The sequence below is a fragment of the Vicugna pacos genome, chromosome 12 (genome assembly GCF_048564905.1).
Source record: "Vicugna pacos chromosome 12, VicPac4, whole genome shotgun sequence".
NCBI classification, from domain to species: Eukaryota; Metazoa; Chordata; class Mammalia; order Artiodactyla; family Camelidae; genus Vicugna; species Vicugna pacos.
Genome location: NC_132998.1, coordinates 12,786,980 through 12,807,521, shown reverse-complemented (window position 1 = coordinate 12,807,521; position 20,542 = coordinate 12,786,980). Strand labels below are relative to the sequence as shown.

The following is a 20,542-nucleotide window of genomic DNA, read 5'->3' as shown; positions in this document are numbered from 1 at the left end:
GGGCCTGGCTCTCCGCGCCGGGGGCGGGGCCGAGCCCGGACGCTCCGGGCCGGTGGAGGACCCGGCTGATCGGCGGGAGCGACCGGAGTCCCGGCCACCAAGGGGTGCGACCCCCCACTGGCCCCGCCTTCCCGGCTGCGACCCGGCCAATCAGAGCGGCTTTTACTGGCGGGTGGGCCGAGCCGGCCCAGCTGCTCGGAGGCTCTGGCATGGTAACGTCCCCGCGCGGGGGTGGAGGGGGCCCGGGGCGGTCCCACAGCGCCCCCGGCGGCCCGGGCCGGGGCCGGGGGAGCGGGGAGGCCGCCGGGGGTGCCCGGGACCCCGGGGGAGAGCTAGGGGAATGAGGGGTTAGGGAGAGGAGTCCAGGACGGGGGAGGGGGCTGGGATTTAGGGGAGATGGGGCGGGGGGAGGCCATGATGGAGGATGGCTGGGGGTGGGGGGTTGAGAAGAACTCGAGTTGCGGGACTGGGTGAGGAGGATGGGATGAAGTGAAGGGTGGGTTTGTGGAGAAAAGTCGGGAAAGGAGAGAGGGTCGAGAGATGGGGGAACCGCCGGACAAGGGGAAACCTGGGGGCCACAGTTGCCCCACCTGGGATATTTGGCGTGCGGCATGCCCCTTCCCGGGACTTAGTGCTTTGGAACCCCTGGATGCCCCATAAAACCTCTAGGAGACCCCCTCCCTCATTTCCTCGCATTGTCTCCTGAGGTGAGGAGGGGGCATTGTCTCCTGAGGAAAGAGAGGCTTCTGGCCCCCACCCAATGCTGGATGGACCAAGAAGTGGGAGAGCAGAGGCCCCTTGGTCCCAACCCTAGCTCTAACGTCAACAGATGTAACAACTCTGTGTGACCTTGGGCAAGTCACTACCTTTCTTTGGGCCTCATATTTCCCATCAATTAAAAAAAAAAAAAAGGAAGATGCATGAGAATGATATCCTCGATTTCTTCCTGCTCCAAAATGGGGTGGTTCTTGAGGAGAGAGTTCAGGAGAATGGGTTCTGGGACGTGGTGAAGCAAAGGAAAAGGATGAAGATGGAGGCAGGCCTTCGACTGGGGCTGCAGACAATCCCCTGGGATGTTGGGGGATGGTAGGCACAAAGCAAGGCTGGGGCAGGCTCGCCAGCACCTCTGGAATTAGGTTGGAGGGATGGGAGAACTCTGTAAGTAGAGGAGGAGGTTGAGACCTCACCTGAGAAAGATGAAGACAAGAAGTAACATTCTGTTTATCAGGGAGAGTGATGAAGAGATGGCAGGATCAGAGAGAAGGAATGAAAGGTATTTTCTAATAAGATGGCCAGTGTCTTTGGGGAGAAGGAGTAATAATAACGCTGGTACAGTAGAGTGGAGACTAGGATGAGCTTGAAAATAGGGAGGGGGAGGCTGGTGCTGTTTAGGGCAGCAAGTAGAGGTAGACCACAAGGTAATCGGCTGGTCTCTCGGCCTCCATGTTACTTTTCTTTTTGATAATTGAGACCTCTTTCTGAGAGGTGTGCCTCCCAGCCTTCGTTTTCCAAAACAAATCCCTTCAGGGAGTAAGTCAGGCCCGGTCAACCTTAGGATCACCTGGCTGTCCGAGGATTTCAGGATTGTGTGAGGATTGGGGTAAAAAGAAAACAGGGGAATGAATCTGAATGTAAGAAACACCTGTGGCACCATCGTCCTTGCTGGGAGGCTGCTTTATGGAGTAGTTGAAAGCACAGGCTTTGGGGTCAGATTGCTTGGATTCCAAACTTGCCTTTAACATTTAATGTCTTGGAACCTTGGTCAAGTTACTTGGTCTTTCTGAACCTCAGTTTCTTTATAAAATGAGGATAATAAGCTCTAAGATGGTTGCAAGGATTAAATGAGTGACATAGTATCTGGCTCATAATAAGCACTCAGTAAATATTAGCTATTAGCTGTTATTATTCCCTCTTTCTGTTCTCTTCCTCTGTCTCTCCATTCTCCTTTTCTCCTTTTGTTCTTTCTTCTGAATCTTCAGTTCTGAGAAGAATTGATTGTGTTTTGGGGAGGATGGAGGGGGGGTCCTTCCACTGGTCCAGGTGAACACATGATGATCAGATGATCAGTTATCTCTTCATTTTCTGTTCCCAGCCCACAAATGTGTTTTTGTTCCAAGGAAGACACACGATCTGCTTCTCTTTTAACCCCCTTTCCTATGTCCCTCTCTCACATGAGTTATTTCTTCAGATTCTCACCTGGAAGTGTAATAAGACCTAACATTGTAAAGGCTCTGGAGCAAGTGAGATGGGGTAGGGGGATTTCAGGAAAGGATGAACGTATACATATCACACAGGGGAGGCTCAGGGAAGGGAAGGCTTTGGAAGTTCCAAAGTTCCATAGAAATTTATATTCGTTCCATTACTCTGTCCTCTGTAGGGAACTGTCCAAAACAGGCTAGTGTCTGGATCCTGGCCCGGGGGGGGGCTCCTTTCCAAGTTAAAGATGGTCATTTACAGTTAGGTTTTTTGGGGTGTTTTTTTAGGTCTGCCTATGCCAGTTCCCTATCCCCAGTCACACAGACCTCTGCCTCCTATGTCCCTCTCATCACAGTTAGCTTTTACCCAGAGAATTTATACAAATGTACCTGGGTACATGTGCACACACGCACACATTTGCCTCTTTTTAGGATATTCCAGTATGCAAAAATAAGATTAGGGATAAGCCTGCATTTTATCACAGCATTTTGTGCGCAGGGGCCTGGCTAGACGCTCAGAGGAGGCTTAAAAGGAGAAAAAATTGCTGAATGTAGGGAAGTTCTCACCTGAGTAGGGAGACAGGCAGAATCATGTGAAACACCCAGCAAACATCCACAGACTGGCATGCCAATCTGGGCGAAGTCGTGCAGCATTTATCCTGAGGGGACACAGGTAGGAGTGTGTGTATGTGTGGAGGATAATCACAAAGGTAACCTGAAGGAGGTGAATGCTGGATCATCTTGAGCAAACTGAGCAACAAAGCAGAATAAAAGAAACATGGAGTACTCTTAACAATTCCTGTGCAGAGGGGAGGGAGGATATCACAGAGTCAGGAGGAGCCAAGACGTGTGTGGGATGGGTCTTATTTAAACGCTTTGAATATTAGATAAGAGATTCTATAGGGTGGGCAGTAGGGAGCCACCACTGGTTCTCAAGCAACAAAGTGTTGGAACATTCCTGGTTGAACCACATGGTTCTTGGGGGATATGCTGGAGTCAAAAAACAGACCTGCTTCCTGTGGCAAGAATTGTGCTTTTAAGGGAGTAGGGCTGGAGGGCAGACTGGATCCAGTCCTGGCTCTGTCCCTAACCAGCAGTGGGACCTGGGACCGATTAATTTCCCTTGCTTTTTCATCTGAAGAAAGGAGACTGCCTAGGGTGGTTGCCAGAGTCCCCTCCAGCTCTGACATTCTGTGTTCCCTGAATAACCGCTAGGCCTTCCAGTGGTTTTGTGGGACCTGCCGAGTCATTAAGTCAACAAATACTTAATAGCAGGCACTGTATGCCAGGAGGGGGTGGTGGGAAAATACAGTGGCGTTAGGATATTTGGGTAAGCAAAAACAAATCCCTGCTGCTTGGCATTTTCAGCCTAGTGGATGTAGCAGATATTTCATTGATTCCAAGACTTATATTTTAACATTTCTGAAGTTAAGGTGCATCTTAAAATCAATGGAGTATCATAACTTCATTGGTAGCATTTGTTTTTCATTAATGACACATAAAATAATAGTACAATCAGAATTGTATAAATAACTGTAAAATTCCAGTGAATAATTGCTGAAGAGGAGGGTACATGGTGTACGAGCCTATAAAAGAGGGCTCTGACTAGTCTGCTGGGTTGGGAGAAAGGCTTTCCTGAGGAAATGATGACTGATAAATGTGAAGGATATGGAGGCAAGTGTGTAGGGCTAGAGGGAAGATCGCCCCAGGCAAAGGCTGATGTCTGAGGCGGGAGGACTGAGAGAAAGAGCTCAGCATGTGTGAGGAAGGCAAAGGCATTTGGGAAGCCAGCCTCCCACAGCCTCCAAGGTCCTGGGCACAGGTTCTGGTCTTTACCCTAAGAACAGTGAGAAGTCATTAAAAAGTTTTAAGCAGGGAAGTGTCATGGCCTGAGGTTGGAGTGGATATGAGGAGACCAGTCAGGAGGCCACTGCAGTAGGTCATATGAAATGAGGGGTGGTAGGGGTGGAGGAGGAATGGAGAGAAATAGATGGATTCAAGAAATCTTTAGGAGGTGAAATTAACATGACACGCTGATGTACTGACAAGAAGAGGGAGGTGTGGTGAATGACTCACAGGTTTCTATCTTGGACAACTGTGTTGGTTATGGCACCAGTCTCTGAGATGGGCAACCCTGGAGCCTGGTAGGACCTAAAGATATGTGGTGTCTGGGAGGTTAGAGAAGACCCTGAGGCACCTTGGGTGGTAAAGTGTGGCCCAGAGAATTGATTTCCTCTCATGTTGATTTGTTTCTGACTTCCCATGCTGAGGAAAGTTTCAGGGAGCAGGAGCAGGTTTGAATACATGGATAAGAGTAGCTAAACAATGAGAAAAGGTGACTCAAGTTGGTGTAGTTAGACTTATCCCCTTCTCTTCTTAGAACAAGATGGGTGGGAAGAGAGGAAGGGCAGATGTTGCTGAAGGTGGAGATTAGAAAGCATTTTTAAATACTGAGCCTTTTCACCATCAGGATAATTGGGAAAGTAGGGAAATCGGGCAGCAGTGAGCCAGTTCCCACTTCCCATGGAATTTCTCCCTGCCACCTCCTACCTTCCAAGCAAAGAGGAAGAAAGGCCAGGTCTTTTAGCTGCATCTCTGTGCCCCAGTTTACTTAAAAAAATTTTTTTGAATGGGTATATAGTCATGTGGGTGCATGTTCAAAGTTATGAAAGGGCATACAGTGAGAATTCTCCTTTCAGCCTCTGTCCCCCTTCTCGTTTCTTTTCTCTGTCCCCCTCTGTGTCATCTTTTGTCTCTGATTTTTGTACAGGTGGTAAAACTTTGCTGCACTTTGCTTTTTTCTCCCATTCAGTTATGCGTCTTAGAGATTACTACCTATCAAGACAGTGAGCCTCTTCATTCTTTTTTATGACTGCATCATATTCCATTTTTGTGTGTAAAATTTCATAGTTCTTCACTGTTGGATATTTAGGCTGATTGCAGCCTTCTGTTTTTTACAAATAATGCTGATTTGAAATGTGGGGCTATATCTATAGGATGAGTTTTTAGAATTGGAAGGTTCTATATAAAGATTTGTTCTTTCATTTGTTCTTTCATTCACTTAATATTTGTTGAGTACCCATTATGTGCCAGACACTGTGGCAGGTACCAGGAATCCAGTTTTCAACAAGTCAGATATGATCTCTGCCTTCTGAAATGTTACTACTCTAGTGAGGGGAAACACATTTCCAAGCAAATATAATAATTACAAAATTGTATACATGAGGAAACTAAAAAGGGGATCAAATAGAGAATAAATTGGAAGTGCTTTAAATAAATTCAGGAAAGCTTCTTAGAGCAAGTGATATTTAAGCTGAGAACTAAAGGGATGTACATGGTTAGCCATTAGGTGTAGGACAGGGAGACCGAGGCTGTTCAAAGCCTCATCCACTGGGACATGAGTTCAGAATCTGTAGGGAAGGTGATGACCACTGAGCAGGGGCAGAGGGGAAGAGGGGCAGAGGGGCAGAGAAGTAGAGCTAAAGCAAAGAGGGAGGCAAATGGGAATGTAACATGTCAGAGAGAATGAGTGAGTCACTAAAGACGAGGCCGGTTAGGGGAGGGGCTGGTAGTGAAGAGAGGAGAGTTAGGGAAAATAGTACTTATGAAGGACTAGTGACTATGTTTAGAGGGATTTGGGCTGAATCTCTATAACTGGCTGAATTCAGATAGGTGAACAGGAAAAGAGGCCAGTTCCTCCCTGATACTTTGGGAATGAAAGACCTCTCTAACTGGTTTGAGGGAGGCACAGCCTTGCCCACAGGCAGAGAGTGGATGAAAAGCCTTGAGAAGAGCCCACCTGTGCCTGTAGTAGAGCCTCCTTCATCTTTTCTTGATTTGGGCAAAATGGAGACTTCCAAAATAAAGATGACATTGAAGGGACTCAGGCAGCTGGCTCTGGGCTGGCAGAAGAGAAAACAGACCTACCCAGGGCTCAGAGCTGGGGGTGGGTAGGAAACTTGCCTTGGAGACCCTTCCTCTGAACTTTGTGCTCATTTTTCATCCTCACCCCTCTGCTTCCCTTCTGCAAAAGCCCATCTCTTCGCCCAGCCTGGGTCCTATGACTTTTCTCTCCCTCAACAGTCGGTTCCCGATTCTGGTCCCCGGCCCCCAGCAGCGCCTGCCCCCTTCCCACCGGGGCCCCCCATGATGCCACCACCCTTCGTAAGTTTTATGTCTTTCCCTGGGCTTGGCTTTTCCAGCCTGCAACCCAGCTCCCTAGTCCCTAGCACTGCTGTGTCACCAGCACAGGTTTTGTGTAATGCCCCCTTGTGTTGTCCTTGAAGAGGGATGGTTTTGCTTGGGCATTGGGATGGGAGGGACTGCTGTTAAACTCCCAGTCTATAAAACTGACAGCTCCCTCTTGGTCTTTTTGGCCTTGGGACACACTGGGGCTGGGGGAAGGAGAAGTGGATGGGTAAAGTCCCCGTTAATGTGAGGGCAGGGTGGGGATCTCTTTCTCTTTCACTACTCCTTGTCTGTAATCTTTGAATACACCACGAGGTCAGGCTGGAATAGCAACTGATAGTCATTGAGCTGGGGAAAAAGGGGTAGGAGGCAGGGGACTAGGGGATATGGGTACCTGGACACCTGCTTCTGGTCCTGCATCTGAGAGGCCCCTTTGGGGAGAATTGCTGAAGCAGTGGAGCCTTCCAGTCACAGTCTGGTGGTGGTTACACTTGCCTTTTCCCTCTCCCTTCCCTGCCTCTCAAGAAGCTGTGTACTTGCCTGTTAGACCCAGAGAACCTGCCTATTATCAGTCTCAGTGGTGAGGAGGGAGGCAGTGTCATGCCTCTCAAACTAAAGTCTTGCAATTGTCTCAGAGTCGGGTGGAGGGTGGGGTGCGAGATGAGTGGCTGTTTTCTGACAGGTACAAATCAGTGTCTTCTCTGCTCCGCATCTCTAACTTTCCTCCTTTCCAGATGCCCCCTCCAGGAATCCCCCCACCTTTTCCTCCAATGGGGCTACCCCCCATGAGTCAGAGACCACCAGCCATCCCTCCCATGCCACCTGGCATCATGCCCCCAATGCTTCCACCAATGGGGGCACCACCACCGCTCACACAGGTAATCTTCTCCCCTGCACCAGGGCCTCAGAAAACCCTGTCATGTCAGCTGGGGATAGAGATGAGAGTGGATATCTGGACTTCAAAACTGGGGAGGGGAGGCAGGGAACCTGGGGCCAAGCCCCTGTGGATTTGTCTGCTGAATGACTGAAGAACACTCTCAGGCTAGGCTGAGAGCTCAGAGCCTGGGGATTGCTGAGAAGGTGCCCACGTGAGAGTCACGGCCCCAGCAGGATCTCTCAGCACCCTACGCAGCCCGTGCTTGCCTTCAGTAGCTGGTTTTTGTCTCTTTGTATCCATAGATACCGGGAATGGTACCTCCCATGATGCCAGGAATGCTGATGCCCGCAGTGCCTGTCACCGCAGCGGTAAGCCCTGAGTAGGGGCAGAAAGTGGGCTCTGCCCCACAGCCCTGTGGGTCTGACTTGGAGTACAGGGACATGGCCTCCTTTCTTTCCCTCTTCTCATCACATCCACCCTGGGCCCAGCACTCCCCATGCTGAGTCCTCCTCTCCAGTCACATACTCAGCTCTTCTAGTTTCTCACTTGTCCCCAAAGGCATGTACATTCTCTCTGGTTACTCCCCCTGCTGCGTTCAGCTCCTTTGAGGAACACACTCATGAGTTACCACTGTGGACACTTGAGCACAGTTTCCTTTTCACATCTTTGTCGCTGGAGGAAGCAGCAGTATCTGGGGATCTCACTGTACCTTCTTGTGCTGTTACTCAGTGTAGTAGAATCTGGGTAGGATGTGGCATTTGGTACTTGCTGTGGAAGAGATTGGCCGTGGAGGTTGACTCAACAAAATCCTCTCACTTGAGGAAAACGAAGAAAGTTGCTGCTGTGTGATTTCCTCCTGGGGTCCTAGAGCCATGGCCCCGGAGGGTGGGGGAAGCCTGTTAGGGAGCAGAGATCCCTGGGAGCAGGACACGTGGATCCTGGCCTGGTCTGCTTCTCCATCCCCCATGGCCTGGGTCTTGGGGGCCACCGGGCTTGGCCCCAACCCTTCCCCCTCCTCTTTCTTCGGCAGACGGCTCCGGGTGCGGACACCGCCAGCTGTGAGTCTTCTGGGGGCCTGCTCCCCCCAGGCTCGGAGGTTGGGGGGGAAGGGGACCATGGACTAGAGCCCACCCTGGATCATGCCTGTTGGGGTGCCAGGGAGCCTGGGATGTTGATGGGGATATTTACTGGGGATGGAATAAGGGAGGAATAAGTGGGAACAAGATGAGAATTGGAGCAAGGATTTAATATGTTCCCTTTGACTTCTTTGTAGCTGCTGTGGCTGGGACAGGCCCTCCGGTGAGTTCTTTCAGCTCAGGGGTCTCTGGGTAGAAAGGCTGAAAGTGGGGGGCTGATGGTTAAATCTTTGGGGTGAGGAGGAGAAGCTTTGGGAAAGGGGCCTTGACCACCATTCTGTGCCCCCCCTCCCCCAGAGGGCCCTATGGAGTGAGCATGTGGCCCCTGATGGGCGCATCTACTACTACAATGCTGACGACAAGCAGTCCGTGTGGGAGAAGCCCAGCGTGCTCAAGTCCAAGGCAGAGGTCCTGAGTGGGCCTCTCTGGCCCTTCCTTTCAGCTGCCCTGACCCTTCCAAGTCCTTGGCCTCCCCTGAGTCTCTAACCATACACATGGCTCCTCTGATCCCAAGATCCCTGACCACCCCAACCTCCCTAGGATCTCAGGAAGTCCACCTTGCCCCAGGTTGAGCCAGGTCAGGTGGTAGTTAAGCAGTCCTGTGTCCCGTACTCACTGGGTCCCCTTAGCTTCCCTACCTGTGGCTGGAAGGTATGCCCCGCCCACTAATGTTCTCTGACCCATCCTCTTGCAGCTGCTGCTGTCCCAGTGTCCCTGGAAAGAGTACAAGTCGGACACAGGCAAACCTTACTACTATAACAACCAGAGTAAGGAGTCGCGCTGGACCCGGCCCAAGGACCTGGATGACCTGGAGGGTGAGGAGGGGGTGGGCCCAGGAAGGGGCTCTGGGGCGTGGCCCTTGCTACCCTATAACTATGTTATCCTTTCCTGTTGCAGCTCTGGTCAAACAAGAGGCTGCAGGGTGAGTGACTTGCCCACCTTGCCCACCTGTACATCCGTACTTGGGGCCACCTGAGGGGTGGGAGTGGCCTCTCCCCATGATCCCTACTCTGGGAGGAAGAGCCAGCTCTCAGTCTCCTTGTGGAGTGGTCTGCCCTGGCCCCAGTCCTGCGCAGGTTAGAGGGACCAGCCAGCCCCTGACCACCTCTATCCCTGCTGTACTGGACACTGCCCTTCCGGGTCACCTGCAGGAAACAGCAGCCGCCGCCACAGACACTACTACAGCCACAGCCTTCTCAGCCACAGCCTGACCCCCCACCTGTGCCACCTGGCCCCACCTCGGTGCCCACGGGCCTCCTAGAACCTGAGCCAGGTGGGAGTGAAGACTGCGATGTGTCAGAGGCTGCCCAGCCCCTGGAGCAGGGGTTCCTGCAGCAGCTGGAGGAGGGCCCCAGCAGGTGAGGGCTGCCCCTCTGCAACATTCCCAGCACTGACCTCAGGCTCCCAGCTGTGCTCAAGCCCTGACCTCTGCCAAGTTTCTCAGGAAGGGTGTAAAGATCTGGGTGTGACCTCTGAAGAGCAGAAAAGGGCTGCCCTGGGGAACGAGGAGGGGGTGTCCTGATCACGCGGGGTGCTGGAGGCTATAGGGATTGGGGGACACTGTGGCTGAATCCCCTCTGCCCCCAGTTCTGCTGGACGGCGTCAGGCACCACAGCAGGAGGAAGAAGAATCAAAGCCAGAACCAGAGAGGTCTGGCCTCAGTTGGAGCAGCCGGGAGAAGGCAAAACAGGCCTTCAAGGAGCTACTGAGGGACAAGGTGCTGAGGGTGGGGCTCCCAGGGTAGGCCTGGAGGGGGCTGGAGGTTGGCGGGCCCCGTGACCCCTGCCTGCTCCATTCTAGGCTGTCCCCTCCAACGCTTCGTGGGAACAGGCCATGAAGATGGTGGTCACCGACCCCCGTTACAGGTAGGCCTGGGCAGAGGGAGCCAGGCCCTCCAGACCCTGTTCATGAGAGCATTTGAGCCAGGGACTCCCTGAGAACCCCAAGGGTGCCAGAGTGAGGAGAGTGATGGATGGGTGAGCTTGCCAGGGGAAGAGAAGCTGGAGGGCCTTCAGGAGAAGGAAGGGAAAGAGATCTGTCGTGAGACATTCAATAAATGCTTGTTGAATTGAATTGATTTGAATTGAATTAATTGGGGAAAGAGGGGGCTGGATAGGGCAGGCCTGACTGCGACCTGAGAACCCCAGAGCCAAAGGGCCCAGGATTTGCAGTGCCGTGGAGCCCTGTCTCTTCCCCTCACTGCCTCTCACCCCTCCCCATGTCCAGAGACCTGTCCTGCGTCCCTGTGCCCTGGGAGCCCCTGCCGCCTGCTGTGCCCATGCACGGATACCTCAGTCAGCTCTGCTCTGTGGGCTGTGCAGTGGCGTTCAGGCTGACTCCTCTGTCTCCACCCACTCCCACTCTTCCATCCCAGTGCCTTGCCCAAACTGAGTGAGAAAAAGCAGGCATTCAATGCCTACAAAGCGCAACGGGAGAAAGAGGAGAAGGAAGAGGCCCGGCTAAGGGCCAAGGAGGCCAAGCAGACCTTGCAGCATTTCCTGGAGCAGCACGAGCGCATGACCTCCACAACCCGCTATCGGTCAGGGGGCCGGGCTGGGGTGGGGCCTGGACACCCTGAGAACCCATGGGCCCAGTCTGTTCTCTGCCTGCCTACCCACAGCCCATATACTCTACAGGCGGGCGGAACAGACCTTTGGCGAGCTGGAGGTGTGGGCTGTGGTCCCCGAGAGGGATCGGAAAGAGGTCTATGATGATGTTCTCTTCTTCCTGGCCAAGAAGGAGAAGGTAACAGTCACTGGGCTGGATCCATCAGCCCTAGTCTCATCTTAGACCCTCCATGTTTTTGCTTCCTTGTGGACCCCTGGCTGTTCACTTCTCTGCTGCCCCGGGGTCCCAGCTCTTTACTCAGAAGCTGGTGTGGCACCTGCACATCCACCATTTCTGCTCTGGGCATGGGAGGACGGGAGGGAGTCTCTCAGGGCTTCATCTGTAACCTGTGCTCCTTCTCCTTTTCGGGGACATGAAAGCCTTGAGTCTGACCATCCTAGAGTTCTCTAGCTTCCTGGCTTTCCCTGAGTGCCCCTCTGCCCAGGCCCACTTGAGTAGTCTGGCCTGTCTTGCCTCACGGAGACCCTGTGGCTCCCTAGGAACAGGCCAAGCAGCTCCGGCGCCGCAACATCCAGGCCCTGAAGAGCATCCTGGATGGGATGAGTAGTGTCAACTTCCAAACCACATGGTCCCAGGCCCAGCAGTACCTCATGGATAATCCCAGCTTTGCTCAGGACCATCAGCTTCAGAGTAAGCTCCCTCCTCTCATCCTCACTGACCCCAGCACCTGCCTCACACCACTCCCCTGCACCTCCTGCCCTCCTGGACGTCTCGGAATCCCCAGCACTCAGTCAGTCCCTGAACCTCTCTGGATTCCAGAGATCCCAGAATGCTTCAGGACACCCCCTCCCTCCCTCCAGGGTTTACTGTTGACCTAGACATTGTGTGTCTTTGGAGGAAGAGCTCTGGGGTGGGAATCAGAAGACTTGGAGGTCATTTTTATAGCTCATGTGAATACGGTTTTAAATCGTCATGGCACTGTAGGCCTTAAGTGGTCACATGTTGCAGTAAGCCTATAACCACTGGCCATACCTTCTGTTATTCACTTTCTAAAGTTGCATCAAAGCCCAATTGATTCCCAGGTCCATGAAAAGTAAGACCTCAGATCCTGAGATAACTAGTTTCTTATGATGACTTTTAGTAACCAAATTCCTGAGAAGTGAATAGTTGCTAATTTTTTCTCATACAATTAATGAACCCTCCTCACAAACCACCATTCCAGTAGCCTCTCCCACAGAGCCCCCTGCTCCCCTTGCCCCACCACCCTGGGTGTCCCCCACACCTACCAGGGTAGCATCTTTAAAGCACTGGGGGTCCTGGGTCTGAGAGGGTGTCCCACTGGTGCAGTGCCCACTGAGCTTCCTCCCTGTGGTTAGACATGGACAAGGAAGATGCGCTGATATGCTTTGAGGAGCACATCCGAGCTTTGGAGAGGGAGGAGGAGGAGGAGCGGGAGCGGGCCCGGCTTCGGGAGCGCCGCCAGCAACGCAAGAACCGGGAGGCCTTCCAGGTATCTTTGCTACCCTTTGGGTTAGAGCTCATCTCTGCCCCAGGCCGTCACTGCTTCACCCATGTTCTGCCTCCTCTTTGCCGGGCCCACTGTTTTGTCTGTGCCCAGCCCTGTCCCACCTCCACGAGGCCTCTCTATACCTACAGTTTTGCTCCTTCTGTGTCCCCTCAGCTCTGGGCCATACTCCTCTAGGGAGACTGGACGTCTGCACCACCCAGAACCTGCCAGTAGAGAGCACCCTAAAAGCATGGCTCGGCAGCTAGTTTATTTCCATTCGGTGGGGAGCCAGACAGGCATAGCTAGCTTGTCCTTCAGCTTGGAGGTAGCATTGGGGTTACTTAGCTGTAACACTTTTAGAAAGTTGAAACCAAGTCATGGGAAGATTGTGCTATAGGCAAGTTTCCATTTCTTTGCCTCCCAGTGTGGCCCATTCTCATTTTGAGTCTATCCCTTTCTCTTTACACTCTCTTTTCACATTGCTCTCTGCCTCCCTACCTGTATCTCTTCATCTTTGCCTCCCTTGCCTGCATTTCCTCAGTCTGGGTCGTCCCTGTGTCTCCCTGCCATCCCCTCTCTTCCTACCCAGTATTTAGTTTTGCCTCTCCCCCTTTCTCACTCCCCCTGTAACTGGCCTCTCCCTGCTCAGACCTTCCTGGATGAGCTGCACGAGACAGGGCAGCTGCACTCTATGTCCACCTGGATGGAGCTGTACCCAGCTGTCAGCACTGATGTCCGCTTTGCCAACATGCTGGGCCAGCCGGGTAAGGCAGCCGGGCTCCCCCTCCTCTGGCCTGGCTTCCTGCCCTGCCAGCCTCTCTGGACTCCCATTCCCTGGTCCTGTCCTCGACCCCTCCCCCAGGCCTTGGGAAGCTGCCGCCCGCCAGGCCCCCCTCCCTCCCTCCCCCGCAGGCTCCACCCCTCTGGACTTGTTCAAGTTCTATGTGGAGGAGTTGAAGGCACGATTCCATGATGAGAAGAAGATCATTAAGGACATCCTTAAGGTGAGGGAGGCCTGGGGTTGCCAATGGATACAGGCTGGGTACAGGGCACGCTCCCAGGACAGGACTGCCCAATAAGTCCTGTTTTGCAGGAGCATTGCAGCCTGGTTCAGGAGATAGCTACTGTGATCCTTTGTTGTGCACTGGGGACACAGAAATGGATAAGACACCATTTCTGCCCATAAGGAGCTCATGGCCTAGTTAGGAAGACAGACATGACAGCAGCAATACAGAGGGGCAAGTGTTACTACAGAGATGAGAATCAGAAGAATCGAACTGTACCTCTAAGAACGAGTAGGTGGAGGAGGGTGGATGTCCAGGGCACAGGGTACTACAGGAGCAAAGGCAAGGGGCACAGGGCATGGCGGGTTTGAGCAGCAAGAAGCACAGCTAATCAGAAACTGGGAGCCCACAGGTATGTTCCTTCTGCCTGCACAGTGTTTTAGAGGAATTTGGAATTTGTTGCTAACATTTTAAAATCAAGTGATTACAATTAAAATCTGCATCTTCAGCTTCTCTTGGAAATTTGGATTACCTAGCAGCACTGGACTGGTTTTGTGAGGCATTCAGTGGACTTGAGCCAAGACGCCACTGCCTTTTAGAGGGGGCATGTCATCCTTATCTAGCCTTACTCTTCCCTGTCACCTCCATGACATGGGAGGAAGTCCATCTGCCATTTACCATCACACGTGCTCGTTGGAGAATTCTCAATGTCCATGGCTATCAAAGGGAGAAGTGAGTGATGGACTAAGAGAGCCTTGTGTTTCAGAAAAAGATAACAAAGAGAAAGCATATTTCTTTGTGGCAGTGAAGAGCATTCCGATGCCTTTGAGGGGGCAGTGTAGAGAAGTGGTTAGGAGCAAGACAGTGAAGGCAGACTTGGGGGGTGAGTGTCTAGCTTAACTGCCACAAGTTGTGTGACTTTGGGCAGGTGACTTAATCTTTCTGAGCCTGTTTCCTCATCTGAAAAATGGGGAGGATTCCTCCAGACGGCACCTGATTACCAAGGGGAATAACTTGGTACCTGAGGTGAGGAGGGTCTGAGAATAAAGCTAGAAACGTCCCACTGCACACACATTTCTTTGAAGTCCCGTGTTTTGCCTTAAAAATTCATGCAGGTGTTGTATTTTAATACTGTAATACCTCTCTGTTTAATACAAACTTAATATTTTAAAATTACTTACCATTAAGTAAGATGTATCATATTGTCCTGTGGCTTCCTCTGTTTCTCTGGAACCACGTGTCCCAGGTGGGAAGGAGACCCCTGGATGTGAAATTCCTTGAGTGCTAAAATAAGGAATTTGGATTTTTCTCTTGTAAGTCATGGGGAGCTGGGGAATGATATGATCAGGCAATGTCTTAGAGAAGCCCATGTAGCGTAGGGCAGCACCTCTCAGCCCGAGTGCTGGCGTCCTTAGGGGTGGGCGGTGGTAGGAGGGCAGGACCTGAAGCCTCAGGATGCTGAAAGCGATAGTGGCAAGTGATTCAAATTCTGAGCTTCTGACTCACCCCGAGACCTCTCCCCTGCTGTTGGGGCCATTTGCTGGAAAAGTCCGGGACTCTTGAGGCAGGGTAAGAAGCGGTAGTGGTGGGGTGATTAGAAACACAGAGATGAGGCAGGAGTTGCTGCAGTGATCTAGGTGGGAGGGAGCTCAGGGCAAGCAGTGGGGACAGTGGGTGAGGAGAGAGGTGTAGTGCTCCAGGCTCTGAAGCACCCTGGGTTTCCTCAGAGGTGCCTTGGTTCAAGCAAGGAGAGGGTGGTGGGGACTTTATGCCCCTTACTTTATTTTCAAGTGTAAAAGCTTATTTCTCTTTTACATTGAGGTTCTACATAAGATTTTTATTGAAAAAAATGTTTCTGCTATTAAAAAAAGTTTAAAACCAGTAGGCTAGAGTCAGTCAGAATTAACAGATTTTTTTGGTGAAATTGAGAGAAGGAAGGAATGAGTCAGAGGTGGCAGGAGTGGACTGATGATACCACTGGTAAGGATTAAGCAGGAAGAACAGGGCTGGAGAAAATCGGAATTCTATTTGGGGAATTAGTCCCAAAAGCAACCTGGGGCAGAGATGAGTAAAGCAAATATCATAATTTAAATCAGATAATCGTATAAAGTAGAAATATCTAATCCCAAGAGAGCTAAATTTTATTGGACACTTAACTTTTAGCCAAAGACTGGCTGGTACTGCTGACAGGCCTGTAGGAGTCCTGTCCTTGCTGAGTCCTGTCTCTCCACGCCCCCTGAGAAAGAATGTTCTTTAGACAGGTGTCCCCCTTGTTCCCCGTTTTGGACTTCTGTCTGTGAAAGGCAGGTGAGCCCAGGGATCCCTGTGGCCATCCAGTAGCCAGGCAGACTGTGATGGCACCTCGTATCCCGTATTGTAACGCAGATTCCTGGACTTGGAAAGCTGGAAGACAGAAGATCCGGGCCTGGGAGATCCATGGAACTAGGGTGTGGGGTGAGGGGCTTGCGGGAAATGAATGCTCTTGGAATCTGCTGAATTTGATGTGTCTGTGAAATATCCAGTCTGGTTTGGCTTTGGAAGTCAGGAGAGAGGCGGGAGATGAGATTGCTAGGGACAATGTAGTTCGTAAAGACTAACTGCTGTTCTCAGGGGAACCAGCACATGCAAGAGAGGTGGTAAAAGATCAGAGAGACAGGAGGGGACCCTGGAGAGGGGAGCACTGAAGTGAATGTCCTTGGAGTTGGCTCGGGGGCCATGAGAAACATCTGGGAGAGCAGTGTCCGTGAAGAGAGTAGAGTGGGTGTAGCATGGGCTTTAGAGTGGGATACCTTCTGGCTGCTTATTGGTCGAGACCGCAGAAGTTTATATATCTCTGAGCCTCAGTTTCCTCATCTGTAAAATGGGGTTAATCTATGCAAGGTTGTGAGAATTAAATGATAATAATTGTAGTGTTTTGCTTATAGCAGGCTCAATACATGTTTATTTGTTTTCCTTTGTGCTGCATTTAAGGATTTTGACACAAGGGGGAAGAAGCAGAGGTTGTTAGCCTGAGGAAGATGAGGGGAGGGTGGAAAGGATGCTCCAGGTTAAGTGAGGTGTGTACTTGATGGAAGGAGCCAGTGAAGAGGTGAGATTGAAGTTTGCAGTTCCCTAGGGGAGAGCATGGTGTGTTTTGAGGAGAAGGGCTGGAGGCCAGGGCTTGAGGAGGTCCTCTTGGAAGAAGCAAGAAGAGTATGCCTCTGCTGTCAGCAGGAAGGCCAGAGCAAGTTAAAACCGTGTGGAGGGAGAGGAAGGGAGTCTGGGCCCACGCCCAAGCCCAAGCCGACTCGAGAGCCAGACTCCAGACTCTAGTGGCTCTACTTTCCACTGAGTTGTCTTGGTCCAAGTGAGATAACTTTCCTAAGCCTTGCAGTGTTGTGAGGCTTAGGTGAGAAGCACAGAGCCTGGTCCCTGGTGCTTCAAGAAAGAGAGGTGTTTCTAATATTGTTCAGGAGTTGCACACCTGATGGCTTCTATTTCTCCTGTGGACTAAGTGATCTGTATGGGTGTAGTGCTTAAAAGTAGGGGCTTTGTTGTTAGAAAGACCTGGGGTAGCGTTCTTGTTCAGCTATATATTAGCCTTGAAGACCTTGGGCAAATGTCTAGTTTCTCTAAACCTTGGTTTCCCCTTCCACATAAAATTAGGAGACTAGGACCTAGGTTTAAATTCAGATTAAATGAGGGGGGATTAACTGAGATAATGTGTGTGAAGCACTACACACAGTACCTGGTACCTAGTAAGCAATCAATAAATATAGCCAAAGGGTGGGACCCGCAAGAGAATGCAAGGAAGCTACTGAGCAGCAGGAGGACCCAGCAGGGGCCCAAGCTTTAAGCCAAAGGAACAAAGAACTGATTGTGAGAAACTCGGCATCAATCAGCAGACCAGGCACACATACCCGCCGCCTCCCCTCCCCTGTGATCCAACCCCCCAGTTCCCTGTGACAGCCAAACCAGGGGTCGGCGTGGGAGGCTTGATTATTAGACGGTGAGGACCTGGACGACTTGGTCTCTGAAGTGCGTCCCAGTGCTGTGGCTCTCTTCCCGGGCATCCTGTAGTCTGACCCCTCCGCCTGCCCTGGAGGCTGGCCAGCTTCAGGCTCAGGCCTGCGGTGCCCCCTGCTTCATGCGCTGCTGTGCCCACAGGACCGGGGCTTCTGCGTGGAGGTGAACACAGCCTTTGAGGACTTCGCCCACGTCATAAGCTTTGACAAGAGGGCTGCTGCGCTGGATGCAGGCAACATCAAGCTGACTTTCAATAGTGTGAGGGGCCGCGCGGGGTGGGGCTGTAGCCAGGGCTCTGTTCTCAAACTCGTCCCTCGGTCTCGTTCTGTTCCTTCTCACTGCCCCAGTGTGACTCCATCTTCAGTTCAGGGGGTGATAGTAAGAGCCCAGACTCCATCTTCCCACCTTTTAAGGTATGCCTGCGTGGGGCTGGGGCACCCACCCTCCTGGGTGACCCTGTTGTGTGTCCTGTCTGCCCTCAGCTGCTGGAGAAAGCAGAGGCACGGGAGAGAGAGCGGGAGAAGGAGGAGGCACGAAGGCTGCGGCGCAGGGAAGCTGCCTTCCGAAGCATGCTGAGGCAGGCTGTGCCTGCTCTGGAGCTGGGCACGGCCTGGGAAGAGGTCAGGACTGCAGCCTGGCACCAAACACCACCCCCTCAGTCCTGAGGGCAGCGGTGCTTCTCCACCACTGGGGGCCCACCCCAGTCATAGCACAGCTCAGGGCCAGCTCCGGCTCCCTTCCTTCCTCTGCCCCAGCCCTGCCCTGTGCTCATGGCGGCATCCATGCTGTGCTGGGGCTAGTCTGATCAGCAGTGCTCTCCTGTTCAAGGTCCGTGAGCGCTTTGTGTGCGACTCAGCCTTTGAGCAGATCACCCTGGAGTCGGAGCGGATCCGGCTCTTCCGAGAGTTCCTGCAGGTACTGGAGGTGAGGCAGAGCTTCTGGTTCTCTGCGTCTGTCCTGGGCTCTGGAACACCCAAGGCTAGCTTGACAGAAAGCTCAGTGACCTCTTACCCCCAGGGCTCTCCTTTTCTGGACAATTAAGGAAGGGGAGGTCTTAGGGTGCCCTGGATAGGCCTAAGGCCCTAGCCTCAGAGGCAAAACCAGATTTTAGGATGCCAGGTCCTTCCTGGGGCTAACCCTGGTGCCTTCCCCACCCCTTCTGCCCCCACCAGACTGAATGCCAGCACCTCCACACCAAAGGCCGAAAACACAGCAGAAAGGGCAAGAAGCACCATCACAAGCGTTCCCACTCGCCTTCAGTGAGTTGGCGGATAGAAAGGACGTGGGGTGAGGCTGGATTGTCTGGGGATGAAAGAAGAACCACTTTTCTTGCTTTTCCCCTACATCACCTCCCCTGGAGGGAGATTTGAGGATTCCTTTGGTCCTGCATCCTCGTCTCTGTCCCCAGCTCCCAGACTTGAGGGCTTCTGGAGGGCAGAGAGCCTCTACACTGACGTGTGTCTGCTGCTCTCCCCAGGGCTCTGAGTCGGAAGAGGAGGAGCTGCCCCCACCATCTCTCCGGCCCCCCAAGCGGAGGCGGCGGAACCCCTCGGAGTCAGGCTCCGAGCCCTCTTCCTCACTTGATTCTGTTGAAAGTGGGGGTGCTGCCCTTGGAGGACGAGGTTCCCCATCCTCCCGCCTTCTCCTTGGATCAGGTAGGCAGTTGGGAACTGGACAGGTTGGCCCAGACCAAGAGGAGGCCTTGGGGGAGCCCCACCCCACTGAGGGTGGAGTGGATTGGAAGGGTGGGACCTGTCAGAGAGAGAACTTCCCATCCCTGCCCAGGCAGGAAACTGGGAGAAGGTAGGAAAACTGGACTAACTTCCTCCGACTGGTCCCTGTCTGTGAAGGAGCAGAGAAAAGGATGAGGCCTCCCTTCTCCCATGGGACTTAGTGGGGACTTTTTATCTCCAGATCATGGCCTTCGGAAAGCCAAGAAACCAAAAAAGAAAACGAAGAAGAGAAGACACAAGTCGGTGCGTAGAGAAGGAACTCCATCCAAGGCCCTGCTATTTTAGGAGATGTCTTCGCCCGCCTCCTGGGCTGTCCTCCACGGGAACTGAGGAGGCGGGCTCTGGGCTCTTACAGAACAGTCCTGAGAGTGAGACAGACCCTGAGGAGAAAGCTGGCAAGGAGAGTGATGAGAAAGAACCAGAACAGGACAAGGACAGGGACCTCCGTCGGGCAGAGCTCCCTAACCGTTCCCCAGGCTTTGGAATTAAGAAGGAGAAGGTGAGAGGCAGGCGCCCGACCCCAGCCCAGTCAGCGCTCTGTCCAGGCCTCCGCAGCCCTCGGGGGAGGCGGTGGGTGAGCTGTGCCTTTGCTCCACCAGACGGGCTGGGACACGTCGGAAAGCGAGCTGAGCGAGGGTGAGCTGGAAAGACGGCGGCGGACGCTCCTGCAGCAGCTGGATGACCACCAGTGACCTGACAAGCCACCCTGCCTCGGGTCTGTGTGAGGCTGTGGCCTAGGTCACCCTCACCGTCTGCCCCAGACTTCTTCCTTAGTTGGGTCTGTGTCCACTTTTCCTCAAGTAACCCCAACCCCATCACACCATTGCAGGCACCTACCAAGGTTGCTCGTGGTGTTCAAGGGTCCCCCACTTCCCGGACAACTAGTGCAGTCCTTGCCCTCAGCCCCTGACCGGAGATTGGTGGTGTATGCCATACGGGGTGGGTGGTGCCAGTAGATAAAATGTGAGGGGGGGGCCTCTAGGAAGAGGGACAGGCTGGTGGACACAGCCTGGGTGGCAGAGGGCAGGATCCTTACCCTCTAGCATCAGTGCCTGCTCCTGCCTGCCCAGGGCCCTTGGGGCTCCACCACTCCTTCCTCCAGCCCCAGGGCCCAGTGTATGTGTGTTTTGTTTTGGTTTGGTTTTGGTTTTTTAAATAACAATATTTATAACGTGGCCAGTGGCTCTTCTGTCTTCTCCATGTGCTACTGAGGCAGGCTGGGGACTGGACAGGTACACACATGGCCAGCAGAGGGCACTGGTGTCTCAGCAGGCCTGCCTCCCTTTGTGTGGTTGGAGCCCACCTAGCCAGGTTCCCCTTCCCCAGGCT

General features: G+C 52.9%; 1 protein-coding gene and 1 long non-coding RNA gene across 9 annotated transcripts; one reads left to right on the top strand and one right to left on the bottom strand.

The window, feature by feature from the left end:
- The first annotated feature begins 78 nt into the window (after positions 1-78).
- PRPF40B (pre-mRNA processing factor 40 homolog B) lies at positions 79-20,388 on the top strand. Of its 8 annotated transcripts, none has more exons than XM_072972842.1 (26): positions 79-212; positions 6,279-6,359; positions 7,118-7,261; positions 7,563-7,628; positions 8,291-8,318; positions 8,534-8,559; positions 8,694-8,804; positions 9,091-9,211; positions 9,294-9,318; positions 9,548-9,754; positions 9,984-10,113; positions 10,197-10,261; positions 10,771-10,935; positions 11,033-11,141; positions 11,504-11,654; positions 12,341-12,474; positions 13,121-13,235; positions 13,384-13,475; positions 17,622-17,738; positions 17,963-18,100; positions 18,309-18,404; positions 18,653-18,739; positions 18,958-19,135; positions 19,395-19,456; positions 19,569-19,712; positions 19,813-20,388. In XM_072972842.1, the coding sequence occupies exons 1-26, from the start codon at positions 210-212 to the stop codon at positions 19,903-19,905; spliced, it is 2,688 nt and encodes an 895-aa protein (XP_072828943.1). In that variant the 5' UTR covers positions 79-209; the 3' UTR covers positions 19,906-20,388. The 8 variants fall into 8 exon arrangements, with proteins under 8 accessions (XP_072828943.1, XP_072828945.1, XP_031538885.1 ...); XM_031683026.2 differs by lacking the exon at positions 79-212 and adding an exon at positions 1,220-1,273; XM_072972844.1 differs by lacking the exon at positions 6,279-6,359.
- On the bottom strand, positions 11,015-14,748 carry LOC140700127 (uncharacterized). The gene is made up of 3 exons (XR_012078356.1): positions 14,657-14,748; positions 12,251-12,330; positions 11,015-11,123 (listed from the first exon to the last, which is right to left on the bottom strand). It is a non-coding gene; the product is annotated as an uncharacterized lncRNA (long non-coding RNA).
- Positions 20,389-20,542: the final 154 nt, after the last annotated feature.